Source organism: Mesoplodon mirus (assembly GCF_964341445.2).
Source record: "Mesoplodon mirus genome assembly, chromosome: 7".
Classification (NCBI taxonomy): Eukaryota; Metazoa; Chordata; class Mammalia; order Artiodactyla; family Ziphiidae; genus Mesoplodon; species Mesoplodon mirus.
Genome location: NC_138983.1, coordinates 62130395 through 62148807, shown reverse-complemented (window position 1 = coordinate 62148807; position 18413 = coordinate 62130395). Strand labels below are relative to the sequence as shown.

Genomic DNA, 18413 nt, shown 5'->3' with positions numbered 1-18413 from the left:
GTTTATTTTTTTCTGATTATCAAAGGAATGAATATATATACACACACATACATACATATATGTGTGCATATATTCACAGGAGAAAATTTAATAAATACAGAGAAGCTCAAACAAAGAACATTAAAATCCCTGAGTATGGTGTTTTGTTGCATCTGAGAATTGCTACTACCTTCGTTCCTGGAGCGATGCTGATGCTGCGTGTGGTTGGCTCCAGTCACCTGTGCCTAGGGTGGTGTGGGAAGGCCCTGTGCAGGTGTGTTCCCTTATAAGGATGTCTTGCTTGGAGGGCCAGGTGACAAGCACTGCCTGTATCTGCAGCTGGCCAGAGCTGATGTTTATGAGTTCGGGTGGTCGTAGATACCACCTGTGCCCATGTTGGGCTGTCTTGTCCCTGGTGGCTCACCCTTGACATTCTGGCCCCCTTTTCCTTCACCTTTAAGCTGCTCTGAAGATACATTTAACCGGTTTTCAGTGAAATGAACACTTTGTGCTGTGCTTCTGGGCCCAGCACTGTGCCAGAGACGTACAGTCTCAGCAGTGCCCCATGGGGGGACAAGTGGGCCACTGTCCTCCCAGGACTTGGGGGCAGGGGATCAGAGAAGGCCTGGGTTGGGCAGAACGGAGAAGGGTGTAGACAGTGTGTGCTGAGGTGAGCAGAGAAGCTGGGCTCACCCTCTCCGCTGAGTTCTCTTGAGGATCCGAAGTCTGTGGAATCACTTTCATTCCATCCACATTCCCCCTCCTAAGTGGAGAGATGGGTAAGCCCTATAGGTGGTTTTGGGGTTTGGGGACTATAGGACTCTGAGCTACACAGGACACTTTCTGGGTGCCCCGTGTCCGAGTATTTCAGGGTAGAAGTGCTGTTTGTCTTCACAAGAGGGACCGGGTCAGGTTGGAGGACGCCGCGAACGGGCGGAGCACGAGGCTCTCCGCGGGCCGGAGCGCCGCGGCGGTGCGGGAGCAGCGAGTTTGCGGCGGGGGCCTGCGCGGCGGGGGCCTCGCGGCCCGCCGGGTCCGCCCCCGCCAGGCTGACAGCAGTCCTCTGGCCACCGCGGCCGCGCCCCCTCCGCCCCGGCCGGGAGGGGGAAGGGAGGGGGCCGGGAGGGGCGGCCCGGGGAGGACTGTGTGAAAATGAGGCCGGGGCTCAGGGGCCGGGCGGGGCCGGGCCGGGGGTGTCAGAGCGCGGCGGGCAAGGCGCCCGCACACACCTCCCGGAGCCGCCGCCGCGCTCGCCGCCCGCGCTCCGCCGTCTCTGCCCGCAGCCGCCGCGCCTTCCATGGGGGTCGCGGGCCTTGGCTGCCCCTGGGCGGCCCGGGCGCTGCTGCCGCTGCTGCTACCGCTGCTGCTGACGGCGGCCGTCCCGCCCGGTTGGGGCCGCGCCGCGGGGCCGCCAGAGGGTGAGTGTCCGGCCGCGGGGGCGCACCTGGCACAGCGGGCAGGGAGGGCGCCGAGAAGGGGTCCCGTGCCCCTCGCGGGGCGCCCAGGGCGAGCGGGGCCGGGGCTCGGCTGCGGAGCTCCGCGTGGCCCCCCTTCCCCTGGGGCCGCACCCGCAGGCCAGGCAGAGGCGCTGCCACCGCGCGGGCCAGAGGCCCAGGGCCTGAGTGCGCGGCCCGGCCTCGGACCCGGGGCTGATGACAGTTCCCGCCCCGATCCCTGGGGAGCGCCTGCTGGGCAGACTCGCGAGGGCTGAGCGGGGAGCAGGGCTTTGGAGTCTCCTTGCGGAGATGGGGAAACTGAGGGGTCCGGCCGCAGTCCAAAGTGAGGTTATGGCAGCCGCGCTCCTTTCTTCTGGGGCCGGGAAGCTCTCCTGGGGGCTTCAGGGTCGGCTCCAGGGATTTTTCTGTCTGTGGAACAGCTGCTGCTTGAGAATCTGGGAATACCCGTTGTGCACTAACTGGACTTGGAATACTTTCAAAACTCTTTTGTTTTTAATTAACATCCTGGAAGGGTATCAGCCAAGGAAAGGCTTCTGCCAAGGCCGGTTTCCAGGTTGAGAGGGTGGTCAGCGGTGAAGGGGTGGAGGGGGGCACCATTACCTCTCTGCATGGTCGGAGGGTTCAGGATGGTGTTCTCAGAGCCCAGGGTGAGCTTTCCCCCGATACCCAAACCCTGAGAAAGCCGACAGACACTGCTCAGTTTTCAGAGCATTTTTGCCAACTTGCTCTTTCCTTCAGCAGGCCTTTACCATCGCCTACTCATGTGCCAGGCACTGTGCTTTGCCTCAGGGACACAGGTCCAATCTGTAATAAAGACACCATCTAGATGGGGAGGCAGGCAGGAAAACAGTGACAATGTGATATGTGAGCATATTCTGGGGGACACCTCACCTACACTCTGGGGTCCTGGCAGGCTTCCTAGAGGAGGTGGATTTGAGCTGAGTCGTGAAGGCCAGTGGAGAGGGTATCCCAGTCAGAGGGAACAGGCTGTGCCTGGAAACAGGGGCCTGGACATGGTCCACTTCATCCCAGGGGCTCCCAAGCAGTTTATCTGGTGAGGCATGAAGTGGGATGGGCTGGTGGGAGATGATGCTAGAGAGGGGCCAAGGCCAGGTCACCAGGGCTTGGGGCAGCATATCAGGAACTGCTGTGCTCTTTTGCAGACGTGGACGAGTGTGCCCAGGGGCTAGATGACTGCCACACCAATGCCCTGTGTCAGAACACACCCACCTCCTACAAGTGCTCCTGCAGGCCTGGCTACCAAGGGGAGGGCAGGCAGTGTGAGGGTAAGTGACTTGGGGACCAGCAGTGGGTGGGCCAGCAGGGGAAGCTCCCTACCTCCTCAGCTCTTGTCGTGGCCACTTGCGTTGGTAAAAGTGCTTCAACAGCCCTCCCACCCCCACCCCGGGTCACATCACCTACTCTCTGAATTACATGTCAGATCCTCCTTAAAAAACAGGGAACATCAGGTCTTCCCGAGAGCTGATCATACAGTTTTATCTGGCTCTGAAATGTCCTTTTGTCTAGCTTCTGCAAAGGAAAAGAGCTGCTTTAGTATCTTTTGGTCCCACTCAGTTTGGGGGCAGAAAGTCAACAGCCATGTTGATCAGGAGAGCCATGCTTGCCAGAACAGGGTTGATCCTGTGCTGATCCTGTTCCTCCCTGGGGCAGCACCCTTGCTCTGAAGTCTGAGTGCCAGAGTCCTGCCCTCCCCTGAGGTTCTGGTGGCTCTATCTTGTCCTTGACTTCTGGTGGTTTGGCGTTGTGACCTGCCAAGCTTTAGAGCTGCACCAGGAGCCTGCCTCATTTGGAGCTGCAAGTTGGCCCTGGAAAGATGTGTGGAGGGATATTTTAAGCCCTTAGAGCTCCAGATCTGGGAGCCTGAAGTCTGGACTTTGCCATTTTGTGTTCTGGGCCGCGGGGGATTAGCTCAGTGTCATTGAGAACTAGCTGCAGACTGGACTCTCATAGGAAGAGGCTGCTTGGGGCATGGAAACTGTGGCATGTTGGAGCTGGCATGGCTCTTCAGGGAGCTCTGAGCCAATCCTCTCCCTCATGTTACTGATGGGGACACTGAGGCTCAGGGGAATCAGGAAAGGGGTTGTGGGCATGATCACACAATTAGCCGGCAGGTGAAAAAAAGTCAGATTCCCACTCTAGCTCTGTCCCTGACCCCACGTCTCTGCTGTTCACGCAGCCTCCTGGTGTCCCTCTTTGGTTGAGTGAGAAATCCTAATAAATTTATGGTCTCCTTTGTGCAGGAGGAGCAAAACTCCTGCCTCTCCTATCAAAGGAGACGTGCTCCTGGTCAGGTTTGTGGCAAGTGGAATTGGTGGTCCATCCATAAAGCCCTTCTGTTTCTTCAGGCTCATATTTTCCCAGAGACAGACAGCTATCTCTCTCTCTATCTGCCCTACATCATGGGAGGCCAAAAGAGTACTCTCTCTGAAACATCTCTCTGCCAGTTCCTCCATACCACATCCTCACCGTATCAAATATTCTATTTACAGTACTGGAATTCACACATGTTGGTACCCTGTTTGGGGTAAAAAATGTTCACTTTTTCACTGTGACCTTCAGTCACTGTATGCTCTCTGGGGGTAGAAACCATGCCAAGTTTTCTTTTGGATAAAGTACTTGTTTAGTAAATAATGTTGAATGACAAGTGGCAAAAGTTTGGTTATTCTTAGCTGTTAGGTTTGGCTTATCACAAATGAAATTGAATTGCTAACAGTTTAGAGTGAAAAGTCTACTATTTAGTTTAAAATAATTAATGATTGACTGGCATCACTGCTTTTATACCTTTAAATTGGTTTTAAAATAATATGTGATTATTGTTATAGAAAGTCAATACAAAGCAATACAAAAATGTATAAAATAGAAAAGTAAGGACCTTCCTGTTTATCCACAGGTAATCACTATTAACAGAGAGCATATATTCTCCCTGTTAAGAAGGATTTGATCTTTTGAATACTTGTAGTGTTTATAAACCTAGTGAATAAGGATGACCCTGTTTAGTTTGGATTTCTGGTACAGGGATCCAGAAATGGAAACTTTCTTCCAGGAAGGAAAAGGAAAGAAAATGGGGATTGCAAAGATTCAAAAATATAGATATTCAAAGATGTAACTCTTTTATGTGTATTTCCTGGCTTATTAGTTTTTAAGCCTCTTGGGTCCAATCTGTGGTATCATTTGTGTTGTGATTATCACCGAAGTCACTTGCCCCTATTTAAGTTCAAGGATGGGAACGGGTTTGCTCAGAATGAACAGAATTTTATCCTCCACAAATTTCTTCTGCCAAAATGTTGGAAAAATGAAAGTATGGGCCCTGAATAAGTATTTTTAAAATAATGTGATTCAGAAGTGGCTTTAGGTAAATGATGTTTTATGCTAAATGATCTTTGCTTATATCCCAGACTTTGGGGAGGGGATGTTTCAGTGGTCAATATTAATTATATGGTCCTTATTTCTCAGTTTAAGGAACTGAATCAGGTTTAATAGGGATGAATCTAGACTTGGCCTTTGTATTTTTTTTTTTTACTTTTTATTTTGAAATAATTTTAGATTTCAGAAAATTTGCAAAACTAGTGCAGAATTCTTCACATATGTCTGTCACTTATCTTACCCTAATGTTAACAATTTATATAACCATCGTACAGTATCAAAACCAGGAAATTAACACTGGCACAATATTGTTAACTAAACTATAGACTTACTAAAATGTCACCAGTTTTTCCCTATCAGTTTTTCTATTTTTTTTCTTCCAGAATCCAACTCAAAGTCCCACATTACATTTAACTGTTGTCTCCTTAGTCTCTTCCATTCTGTGACAGTTCCTCAGTCTTTCCTGGTCTTTCATGGCAGTGACACATTGATGAGTACTGTTCAGTTCTTTTGTCGGCCTTATGTTTTCACATGATGAGAAGTAGTATGGTAGGAACTGACGCGATAAGAGAATGTCCTATGTCTTCTCTCAATAAAATTGAGGCTACGCATTTGTAGTAATACAACAGTGAAGCTTTCGGCAAAGCTGCTACAGAAGTGCTATTGTGTGCTTTTCAGTGCATCACATCTGGGGCACATGATGTCAACATTCCCACTACAGGTGATGTTAATCTTGATCATCTGGTTAAAATGGTGTATTCTGGGTTTCTCCACTACAGAGTTACTATTTTTTCCCCTTTATATATATATATTTTATATATATATATATCGGGGCAGATACTTTCAGCCTATGCTGATTTTAGCATCCAACTGTGGATCTTGCCTGCAACAGTTATTACTGTGATATGTGACTCTCAGTAATTTTGTGTTTCTCTAGTTTCTTACACATCTATTAATTGGGATTCTTCTGTAAGGAAGATCTGTCCCTCCTCCCCCATTTATTTATGCATTGATTTATGTGTTTATGTATTTATGCCAGTATGGACTCATGGGTATTTATTTAATTATATAGTTATTTATTTTTGGCTCAAGTTGTTCCAGCTTTAGCCATTGGGAGCTCCTTCACATGGTCTCCTGTGTCCTGTTGACATGCCTCCATCCTTTTTTGAGAAATTCCTAATTTTCTGGTACCACAAAATGCTCCAGCCTCAACCTGTATTTTCCCCTCCCCAGCCCTGGAATCAATTACTTCTCCGGGAGCACTGGTTTTCCTTTTATTGGAAAACGATGTATAGAAACCAAGATCTGGATGCTTGGTGTTTTCATTGTTACTGGGATGTCATTCCTCCTAGGCCCTCTCAGTGGACAGAGCTAGGAAATATATGTATGTATACTAACCCACACATACACACTTATCTATTTTTATTCCTTGTATCTATCCATTTCTATATATATATTAAAAACAGTGAGTTACACTGATACTTCAGATTCCAAAACAGTATCACAGGATTTATTCTAACCTCCTTCTTGGCTTATTCATAACTTCTTTCTCCAACAGTGAGAAACCTGGCTCTCATTATCTGCAATATATGCACCTATTTGTTCAATCCCAGTATACACATAAAGTATTTACAGAATTACTACTCTATAATCCTGGGAGTAAAATGGATTTAATAATTAGGGTACAGTATTTGTATACAACTATTTTTATATTTGGCTTTATAACATCCAGTCAAGCGACTATTTTTCAAACATACTTAGGCTAGTACTTTTCTTCCCCATCCCCTTCAGTGTGGTGTGTTACTCATTTACAGTACAGTTAGGTTCATTTGTTTCTCTCTGTGTTCCTTTTTTTTTTTTGCGGTACGCGGGCCTCTCACTGTTGTGGCCTCTCCCGTTGCGGAGCACAGGCTCCAGACGCGCAGGCTCAGCAGCCATGGCTCACAGTCCCAGCCGCTCCGCGGCATGTGGGATCTTCCCGGACCGGGGCATGAACCCATGTCCCCTGCATCGGCAGGCGGACTCTCAACCACTGCGCCACCAGAGAAGCCCTGTCTGTCTTTTTTATTATAACTGTTCTAGGGAGTGTGAAATGGTATCTCATTGGATTATAATTAGAATTTCTCCAATAATTAATGATGTACATTTTTTTCATGTGCTTATTAGCCATTAGCATACTGTCTCTGGTAAAATGTCGATTCAAATCTCTTGCCCATTCTAAAGTTGGGTTTTTTGTCTTCTTATTGAATTGTAAGAGTTCTTTATAAGCCCTTTATAAGGTATGTGATTTGCAGATATTTTCTACCAATTTGTGACTTCTCTTCATTTTCTTAATGTCTTTTGAAGTACAAAAGTTTTAAATTTTCACAAAGTCCAACTTATTAATTTTTAGATTTATGGATTGTGTGTTTGGTGTTGTATCTGGTGTTGTATCTAAAAAATCTTTACCTAACCCAAGGTCTCAAAGATTTTCTCATGAAAGTTTTATATTTTCTCTTAAAAGCTTTCTAGTTTTAGCTCTTACATTTAGGTCTCTAATGCATTTTTTTATTTTTGTGTATCGTCTGAGTTAAGGGCCTAAATCAACCTTTTTTGCATATGGATATCCAACTGTCTCAGCACCATTTGTTGAAAAGACTATCATTTCTGCCAATAAATTGCCTTAGCACTTTTGTCTAAAATCAAGTGACCATAAATATAAGGGTTTATTTCTGGACTCTGATCTGTTCCAGTGATCTATTTGTCTGCCTCTATGCCTGTACCACACACTGTCTTGATAACTGTAGCTTTATAGTAAGTGAAAATCCTCCAAATCTGTTCTCCTTTTTTCAAAATTGTTTTCCCTCTTCTGAGTCTTTTGCATTTCCATATAAATTGTAAGATAAGTTTGTCAAGTTTTGCAAAAAAAGCATGCTGGAATTTTGTGTGTGTGTGTGTGTGTGTGTGTGTGTGTGTACCTCCTTATTTTTTACATGAAGATAACATACTACAGATACTCTTTTGCATTTTGATTTTTTTTTTACTTATTAGTATATTCTAGAAATCACTCCAAATCAGTTCATAGAGATCTATCTCATTGTTTCTTTTTAACAGTTGCATAGTATTCCACCAAGTAAATGTACCTTAATTCTTCAACTGCTTGCTGTTCATGGGCATTTAGTTCATTTCCAATATTTTGTAATTACAAATGCTGCAGCGAATAACCTTATGCATATTTATTTTTCTGTTGTTGGAGATTGCTAGATGTGGGATGGCTAATTAAAAGGTAAATGCAGGGCTTCCCTGGTGGCGCAGTGGTTGAGAGTCCGCCTGCCGATGCAGGGGACATGGGTTCGTGCCCCGGTCCGGGAAGATCCCACATGTCGCAGAGTAGCCGGGCCCGTGAGCCATGGCCGCTGAGCCTGTGCGTCCGGAGCCTGCTCTTCGCAATGGGAGAGGCCACAACAGTGAGAGGCCCGCGTACAGCCAAAAAAAATAAAATAAATAAAATAAAAGGTAAATGCATATTTCTCCACACTAAAGAAATAGTGCTTGTGTGGTTTACTTCTGTTTTACTCCTCAGATATTGATGAATGTGAAAATGAACTCAATGGAGGCTGTGTCCATGACTGTTTGAACATTCCCGGCAATTATCGCTGCACTTGTTTTGATGGCTTCATGTTGGCTCATGACGGTCATAATTGTCTTGGTAAGGAAAATGGTTGGAAATGGTAATTCTCCTTTACCTACCCTCCGGCACCTCCAACCCTTTCTTTTCTTTGACAAAAACATACTCATTAAAAGAAAAATGGGATCAAAGACCTTTGTTTTCTGGCTGCCTAGAAATCACACTCCCTGATAGAAAACCAGGTTAAGTATTTTAGTTTTTATGTGATCATTCATAATATAAATCCTCCATTAGTCCAAGGAGGTGGGTGGACATTGATATTACTACTTATTGATTTTCTGCCATTGACTTGTTACCTTTAAGATCTTTGGTCTTGTGTTAAAAGGGTCTTGACTTATAACCATTTCTTCAATGGTAAGTGTCTCTCTTCCAGAATCATGTAAAACTACTTGTCCTGAAGATTCCACATGTGTGCTTGGATCTCAGCCAGGTAGACCCTCCTCTTTTTTCTTAAAAGAGAGAGAAATTCAAATAGAAACCTTCCATTAACATCCTCCTAGTATTCCACAAACCAGAAACATCTGTTGGAGTTTCAGTCTCTGAGTTAGGGACTGCAAAGAGTATTGTTTACATTGGTTCCTTATGCCAGGAATAAAACAGAATTTAAAAATAGCAAGCAGTTGGATAGGGTTGAATGTTGGATGGTCTTAGAAGATGCAGCACACCTGGAAGGCAAGTGTTTGTGGTCTGTTTGCACTTTAAGACTGGTGTTAGCAGTGGTACAGGAGGACATGGGACCCAGATGGCGTCAGATTCCTTTGACACTGATGATCCTTCATGTGGCTGACCCACTTATATCCACTTGGCTAACCAAGGAGCAGCTTGAGCCAGGCCCTGGCTCTGTGGGGACAGCTATTCAGATGCTCCCTTGCTGTGCAGTGGGAATGGCCACTTGATCAAATGCTTTGAGATCAGCATAAAAGTCACTAAATGAGTACAGGCAGAACTTGTATTTTTCGTGTTGGGGAAGGAGAGTATTTGGGACTAAGCCCTGATATGACCTTTATCATGTCACCTGGAGCCCCCTCCTGATGTAGCCTCTGTCCCTTCCTGTCTGAGCCCTGTGTGAGAGGTCAAGCACTGGTCAGACCGCTTGGCCTTCTAAGTCTGCAGCTATCAGGAAGAATGGATTGAGGGCTGGGGAGTCACTAACCCTTCTGCAGACTTTCTAGGCCATTAGCACCACAAAAAGACACATTAGAGAGACAATCCTGAGAGCAGCAATAAATTGAGATTAATTAAAAACTTTTTAAAAAAGAAAGAAATCACTTTTATTGTGTAATTTGTTGAGAAGCATACAGTGTGGGGTTTTTTTAAAAACCATTTTCTAGGGGAAATCACTCATTTCCCTTTGATTAACCAATGGCATTTTGAGGATTTGTATTTGATGGAAGACCCAGTCATCACAGTTGTGCCCAAACCCACAGCTTGGAGGAAGTATGAGCTTCCTAAGAACAAAAAGTGGACACTTCCAAGAGTTAAGGACCTGGGCCAGCTTGGGTGGGGGTGGTTTGGAGTAAAGGCCTGAGGCCCCAAGTCCTTCCTGGCCTGGATGCTAACACAGGTATTTCAGCAGAGTATCTCCATTTCCCCTCTTTGGGGTCTCTGTGGGTTTGGTAGCAAGGGTCTGCCTTGGAGAAAAACCCTGAGTATATCCACTGAGTATATCTGAAGGGGCTAAGGATTCTATGAAAAGGAAGGCATGAGAAAATACAGTGGTACATTGAGAAGAGCAGGACCAGCACACACAGAGACTTCGCTGCCATTTGGACTTGAAAGAGCAGAAGCATTTTGTGACAAGAGAGGAGCTCAGAGCCTAAATTTTTTTTTTTTTTAATTTAATTTTATTTTTTTGCTTTATAACAAATATAATCAGTTATACATATACATATGTTTCCATATCCCCTCCCTTTTGCGTCTCCCTCCCACCCTCCCTATCCCACCCCTCCAGGCGGTCACAAAGTACCGAGCTGATCTCCCTGTGCTATGCGGCTGCTTCCCACTAGCTATCTACCTCACATTTGGTAGTGTATATATGTCCATGCCGCTCTTTCACTTTGTCACAGCTTACCCTTCCCCCTCCCCATATCCTCAAGTCCATTCTCTAGTAGGTCTGTGTCTTTATTCCTGTCTTACCCCTATGTTCTTCATGACATTTTTTTTTCTTAAATTCCATATATATGTGTTAGCATACAGTATTTGTCTTTCTCTTTCTGACTTACTTCACTCTGTATGACAGACTCAGAGCCTAAATTTTTTAGGAGGGACAGTTTCCTGTGTTCTCTGGGATGACCCTTACCTCTCCCCGGCCCCTTGACTGCACAATTAGCTGCTGATATATTAGCCAGGATATGCAGAGTACAGACACCACTTAGCTCTGGCACTAGACCCAGAGTGCTCGGAGATCCTGGGTGCCTGTGAGCCTGAAAAACAAAATGAAGCTCTTCCACACAGCTCAGCCCACCTGAATTCAGCTTCTATTTATTGAATGTCTGGGAGCACAACATAGCTACTAGGTCCTGTAGCACATTGGCATCACTTGAGAAGTTTAAAATGACACCACTGCCCAGGTCTCATCCAAGGCTAGTTAGATCAGTGTCTTAGGAGGTGGGGTCCGGACATCAGGGTTCTAACATGCAAACAGGGTTGTAAAACGCTGTTTTACATTCTGCAGAAACTCACCAGCCTAGTGATACACATTTGTGCATGTGAACTTTTGTATTAATTCAATCAGAGTGCATCACCCAACTTGATACATTTCTAATTGCTTTGGAGAAAAGGAATAGTGGGTTAAACACAGGGTGGGGCGGTGCAGCTCATAGAGGAGCACACCTTTACTTAGAACCAGGCCAGGATTTGGTGTTCAGGGAAACATCTCTCCTGCTCACCCCAGGCCTCGCTGTGGAACAGCGGGGCCAGGTGTGTTCCAGCACATCTCACCCTCTGGAATGTGCTCCCTTCACCCTTTGGCACAGAGAAGGGCAAGTCTGTTAGGCTTCAGGGGATGGCTTAAGTCCCATCAGTTTAGAAAGACATCTGCTGGGTAGTGTGGGAGGACGGATGACTGTAAAATCTGAAGCTTGAAACCAGATAACAGATATTTAAATGTAAATGTTCTTGATACAGATGCCCCCAGGAGCTAGTGACAGGCACATGGGAAGTCAGGGCTAGAGAAAATAAATTGCTTTTACATCAGCCTTCTCCTTGAGCTTCTGTCATGTCTGAGATTTTTCTAGAATTTTACTCTTCTTTAACTCTGGTGATGCTGTGCTCTCCTGCTTGTTTGTTCATGCATTGAAGAGTTAATATGTGCCTGCAGGTTCCAGGGCTATGCTAAATTTAAAAAAAAATCTGTAAAAATCTGTCCTCAAGGAGTTTGCAAGCTAGTGGAGATGCATAAGTAAAAGATTTTGAGGAGTCAAAAGGTACAAATTAAAAAAAAAAGATTTTGAAAATGCATGGTGGTAAGTGTATTGATGGAGCCGCGCACAAGGTAGTATGTGACGCAGTGGAAGGAAGGTCCCCTAACCTTGCCCTGGGGGCATAGCACTGGGGCGAGGCTCCCTCCCTCCCTGCTGATGGCTCCTTTTCTGGGGCTCCTGCTGTCTCCTGCTACCCATGGTGTTCTCCACATCCTACCTCTGGCCATCTCCTTTCTCTCCCCTTCTCTTCCTTCCTACACTCCTGCCTTTGACTTTCTCATCTGCATCCACCACTTTATTGGGACACCACAAGTAAGTGGTTTTCAAGGCTGTCTTTACACCAGGCTCAGGCTTCCCACAGCCTGTTGGAGCTAGCCCTGAATGTCAGCATCTCACACTTCCCACCTCCCTGCCCTGCTGGGGACCAACCACATCTCCACACCCAATTCTGTACCCAGCACTGGTCTTCCCCATGTTTCTCAGCCACCTCACCCCATGTCCACATGGCACCTTGTCCACAGCCCCCTTCTATTTCTTCCATCCTAGGCATCCCCACTGCCAGGCCCCAGGTCCGGTCCCCTCCTAGCACCAGCCGTGGCTATTTCAGGCAAACGTGTGAAGCTGGACTTCCAGGCTTTCAATTCTTCCCCTTCCCCGTGTCCTTCCCTCAGCTGCTGCCTTATCCTTCCCAACACGAGGGGCTGACCATGTCACCCTGCTCCAAGGGTTCCCAGTTGCCTCTCAAATGAAGCAGGAACTTCTTTGCTATTCAAGGTCCTCTGCAGTGTGACCCAGTCTATCTTCCCAGCTCTGTCTCTTGTAACTTCCCTGCATGTACCGTGCTTCAGCCAAACTGAATAACACTCTGTTATCTAAACATACTCTGTGCCTCCCAGCCTTCGTACTATGCTCACACCCTTTCTTTTGCCTAGAATCCCTTCTCCTGATTTAAAATGGAAGAAACACTGCAGAGCTCATACCTTCATCAGCTTTTCCATAAAACCCATCCCGATACCCACAGCCAGAGGTGACTTCTTTCCTTTGTACCACCATTTACCTTATCTCACGATTACTTGTACAGTTGTCTCTTTCCCTCTGCTGAAGGAGATGCTCCAGAGCAAAGGAATTCGATCTTACTCATCTGTGTTTTATTGTCTTCTCTAGCATGGTGCTTAGGAAAGAGAAGGTGTTCAATAAATACTTACTGAACTGATTATCCAGGTGTCCAGGTGGAGGGCCTATTTAAGGGAGCTCTAGACCCATGAGGGCTGGATTAATTACCTGCTGCCCCACTGGCTTCAGTTCTGAGAGCTTCTGTGATGCAAGGACCTGACGAGAGACCTCGTCTCTGCTTAGCAGGAGCCCCTGGGCTGCCGGGGCAGGGTGGTGGTGGGTGGGGCGGTGTGTGAAGCAGTCACAAAAGCAAAGGCTAAACCTTCTCCCCCTCCAGATGTGGACGAGTGCCTGGAGAACAATGGCGGCTGCCAGCACACCTGTGTCAACGTCATGGGAAGCTACGAGTGCCGCTGCAAGGAGGGGTTTTTCCTGAGTGACAATCAGCACACGTGCATTCACCGCTCAGAAGGTAGCTCTGCTCGGCTGGGGGCAGGGGGCAGGGTCACATCTGAGAATCCCCCACCCCCATCCTCAAAGGCTCTAGAGGGGAAGCACAGGGTTTAGAAAGCCTGGAGGCCTGAGGACAAGTGGGCAGGTTATTTTAGCTGCACCTTTCTCACCCTGCTAAAAAAGTGTGTTGGACTGGGTGAGCTCTGAGGTCTCTTCAAACTCTCACATTCTCTGATTCTAATCTCTAAATGGAGTACATTTCAAACATGACTAGACGTCTCAGGAGAAATGCAATGGATGATCTGCCCAGTTTTTCAGAAAGGTGCTGGAAACCACAGCACATTTTTGGGGGACGGAGGGGCTGGAGCTTTCCTTTGGAGACTCAGTGAACTGCCCTGTTTTCAGCAAGACCTGGCATTCCCTGTGTTTTGCGTTTTTGAACTCTGAGCTTCTGGGATTCCAGGGGCCAGGTGGACCCCCTCCCCAGACTGGGTGTCTCTATACTATGGTTTTCTTCACCCATGTTGTTTGTCATTTACCATTCCTCCATAAATGTGCAGAAAATTCTTCTCCTCTGATGGCTCGTTCTCTCTGCTTTGAGTTTATACCTATTTTATTCTTCTATTAGTTCAGTGGATTCTCAGGAGGGAGAGGAATTAAGTACCTGTGGCCCATCAGCCACTTTGAACTCAGTGATGTGCTTTTAATTCTCTGCTCTTTCTTAAGCCAAAGAACCACATTTTTAAAAAAATTCTATTTATTTATTTATTTTCGGCTGTGTTGGGTCTTTGTTGCTGCGTGCAGGCTTTCTCTAGTTGTGGTGAGCAGGGGCTACTCTTCATTGCGGTGCGCGGGCTTCTCATTGTGGTGGCTTCTCTTGTTGCAGAGCACGGGCTCTAGGGGCACAGGCTTCAGTAGTTGTGGCTCGCGGGCTCAGCAATTGTGGCTCACGGGCTCAGTAGTTGTGGCTTGCGGGCTCTAGAGCGCAGGCTCAGTAGCTGTTGCGCACGGGCTTAGTTGCTTCGCGGCATGTAGGATCTTCCCAGACCAGGGCTTGAACCCGTGTCCCCTGCATTGGCAGGTGGATTCTTAACCACTGTGCTACCAGGGAAGTCCCCAAAGAACCACATTTTGATGGCTGTATGTCTCCCAAGGTTGCCTGTGCCTGTTTTTAAGGGAAGTGCCCAAAATCCTAGACTATTAATTCCTTTTGGCATGTGCTGCGTATTCACCCTCATAACTTAAGAATGTGGTGATTTTCAGTTCTTCTTCTATTTGTAGATTTTTAGATTTATTGTTTTAATCGTGGTGGTTTTAATGATTTTTCAAGGGTTTCTTTGTGGAAGATGATTTTTGCCTCATTTTCCAAGAATCATGGGCCCTTTCTTATCCCTAACCAGAAGGTCTGTTTGGGTACTAAAAAGAAGGGTCAGGGAAATGGGGAGTCGGATGCTCTTATTCCCCAAGCCTGCTCATTGTCAGTGTGGAAGCTGGGTGGTCATAGACTCCGACCCTAATCAGGTGGATCTCTTATCTCATGCAGATGTGTGGCCCTTGATTAAGTAGCAGTTAGGTTTCATTTTCACTTTCCTGCCAGGGTTCTCTGGACTCTTGGGTGAGCTCTGCCTCTGGTCAGAGGCTGAACTAAGATGCCAGCAGCACGAATGATCTGGATCTCAGGGCCTCTCCCTTTTGGTTACTCAAAGCTGCTTCCTGGAAAGTCACTCTGGCTTTCTCTTCAGGCAGTGGGGAGGGGGGTGGCGCCCTGTAGGTCAAGCCAGGGCTTGAACACCCCCAGTACGGGTCCCACCACTCACGAAGCCACTCTCGGTGATTAAGATCACCTCTTACCCTCACTCTTCCAGAGCAGTGGCTCAGCCCCTTTCTCCTGTCCCAGACTGGACAAGGCTCCAAGCCCCCCAGACTGATTACAGACACGGGCTCCTCATACCAGGAGTAAATACAAGAGCAGTTCCTTTCCGCAATTTGTGTTTTCTAAATTTTCTACGATTCAGACATTCTTAGAACCCCTGAAGAGTATTTAAAATGAGCATATTTGTCTGGAGCTAAAAACCAAAATACAAGAATTTGAGTTGTGGTCTGGAAGCACTCTCTGTGATTTCTGTTGTGTTTCAACCTGATTGCTGGGCAAATTCATGGCAGCGTGAGCCAGCAGATTGGAGAGGTCTGCAGCCGCCCCCTTCCATCCTAGGGTTTTAACTCTTCAAATAGAGCCATCTGTAAACAGTGTTACTGTAGGGTTTCCTCCTTGATGTGCACATTAAACCCTTAGAAACTGTATTAAAGTAGACGTTAAAACCCATAGCTGATACTCTGAAGATGGTTGAAAGAAGGTAAACACCGCAAGCTAGTATTTTCTAGTGTAGCTGTTGTTGTTTTTAATAATTATTTACTAAATGTTCTTTAATATAGGGGATCTTAATAGCTGATTCTGAGAGAAACTCAAGCTATTGTGTTTTTTTCATCCTTAGAGACCCCAAAGCTCTGATAAAGAGACTGTGTGTTTTCACCCATGTAATGGGGGTAGGCTAGAGGGAGACACACCACCCCAGCCTGCCTTTGTGCCTATTCATGGGAGCTCAGGCTCTCAAAATGAGCATTCCTCTTTTGTTTTGTCCGCTGCGAGAGTATTTTTAGATGTTTGCACTGCTGCCTTTTTAGAGTAGTAAGGAAGGTGTCAGGTTAGTGAGGAAGAGGCTGTGCTCTCAGCAGAGGCTGTTTCCCCCTTTTCTTGCCCTATTTGCAAGGCATACTTTTATTTGGTTTCCAGAAATATTCTTCAGTGAGACCCTGAGCCTGCGGACCACCAGAATGGGATATTTCTCACATTTCTGAGCTGTTTCCTTCCTGGTGAACTAACGACCCGAAACAGGCCTGCCAGGGCAGTTTCTGGGGGAGCCAGAACCATAGCCAGAACCAGATCCATCTGCCACCCCTAGCAGTGACCTTGTTTTGAGCCAGGGGACTGTGAAAAGCTTCGGGGTCAACTCTTAAAAAGCCCTTAGCATTTCCAGAGCCATTTAAACCTCCGATGTCTCCTGGTAACTTTAGGTCTTGCTTGATATGATATGACATCAGGGGGCAACTTCTTTGTATCCCCATGGTATCTGGCACACAGTCAGTTCTTACAAAGTATCTCTTGTGTAAATGGATTGCTCTGAGGCAGTAAAGGTCACTTTGCAAATGTCTGAACAGACTTGTAAACAGAATGAAAAAGAAGAAGAGGAAGAAGCAGCTGACCTGTTTAGGAGTGTACCTCGCAGGTGTTACTGCTGCCTTTTCTTGGGCACTGTTACGTTTACCCTTGGGTGCTCCTGGGCCCTATTATTTCAAATGTTCTGCTGATCTTACAAAGGTAATGCTTGCTGGGCCTTCCTAGGAGGACAGGACACTGCTTCTGGAGGCAGCTCTTACCTTCTGTGCCATCTTATTACTGGGAGCAAATAACGCCTTCAGAAGTCACCGGCCAGAGCAAAGAGAGAGCTTTCCACTGACCCCGTGCAAGCTTCTTTCTGTGTTAATTGACAGCAGCCCTTGGCACGGGTGAATGAATCCCAGCAACTTCCAGCAGATTGAGTGGTGGAGTTCAAACAGCTTGTAACTGTCAGATAAAAAACAAGATAGTTTTAAGAGGATATGGGATGTATTAACTGTTGCTCTGTCTTTTGGAATAGGAATGACATCTGTTTGTATTAAAACAATCATTCCAGTTAAGCACAGATCAACGGCCCCATGGTGAGAACTGGAGAGAAATGACTTTTGACTTTATTAGAACCAATTGGCTAAGGTTTTAGGGGCACAGTACGGAACAGTATTGGATCCTAGTGAAGCTGAATGAAAGCTTTTTGTACTCATGTTAAAACAGTGCCACTTCCAGTATTAGAAAATGTCTTGTTAGTGGAGAATCAATGAGAACAAAATCCCTACTCTTGAAGATGTTTTAGAGTTAACATTGCACAAATGCAAAGAAGCATCACATGAATACGTACTTATTAATGATGTACAAACCAAGAAGAGGTTTTGAGGTTACTCTTGGGTTTGATAACGGTTCCTTCAGAGTGCTGGGAGGCGGCAGAGCCCCCTAAAGGATTGGTACTGAGAAGAGGCCTGATGGTGGCAAACCACACAGGTGTCTACTTGGCTATGACCCCATCATTTAGATGCATGTTAAACCATCCAGGAAAATAACCCTGTTTCCTACCACATTTACCACAAGATCGGGCCTAATGAAAATTACAGTATACCTGAGAAGGATTTTACAGCAGCAAAAGGAAACCACATATATGAGGTCTCTCTCTGTTCTCTCTGCTGTTGTCCTCCAAGCCCACTGAGGGAGGGCCCAGGGACTAACTGAAGGTGGTCACATAAGAGAGGTCCCTGGGCAGGTGTCCATGGGGTGATGCTGAAATACGGTAGTCACAGTCACCTCCAAAGTGTGGATTTGGTGGGGGTAGAGTGGAGGGTTGAAATTTTCTGAAAGTCATCTTCAAGAATATGTGAAAAGGTTGGGAATCTTCATCAGTCTATCTGCAGATTTTTGTAGAGAGATTCTCCTTTTCTGTTTGTATTCTTGATCAGCATGGGTAACAACATGGCAGAGATAAGAGTCTGAGGACATGTTCCTGTGGTCCACAGGTTCTGATTCCACACCCAACAGAGAGCTCCTGGTGGGTACTTTCTTTTTTTTTTTTTTTTTTTAATTTTTTTGGCCACGCCATGGGGGATCTTAGTTTCCCAACCAGGGACTCAACCCGGGCCCTCGGCAGTGAAAGCTCGGAGTCCTACCCACTGGACCACCAGGGAATTCCCTCCTGGTGGGTACTTTCTTTTCAGTGTATTGGGAGAGCTCCTACCTCTTTTGGGGAATTGAAACATCCTATCTCTTGGGTGACATAAGAAAGTTTTCATATCTTTGTT

At 46.4% G+C, this 18413-nt stretch overlaps 1 protein-coding gene across 1 annotated transcript in view; it reads left to right on the top strand.

Annotated features, from left to right (window-relative positions):
- The first annotated feature begins 1261 nt into the window (after positions 1-1261).
- Positions 1262-18413, top strand: part of SCUBE2 (signal peptide, CUB domain and EGF like domain containing 2) — a 66930-nt gene continuing 49778 nt past the window's right edge. Inside the window, exons 1-4 of the mRNA XM_082627121.1 lie at positions 1262-1397; positions 2600-2722; positions 8383-8508; positions 13360-13494. Of these exons, the coding sequence (XP_082483247.1) occupies positions 1277-1397; positions 2600-2722; positions 8383-8508; positions 13360-13494 (505 nt within the window). The 5' untranslated portion in view covers positions 1262-1276. The remainder of the gene's footprint in view (positions 1398-2599; positions 2723-8382; positions 8509-13359; positions 13495-18413) is intronic.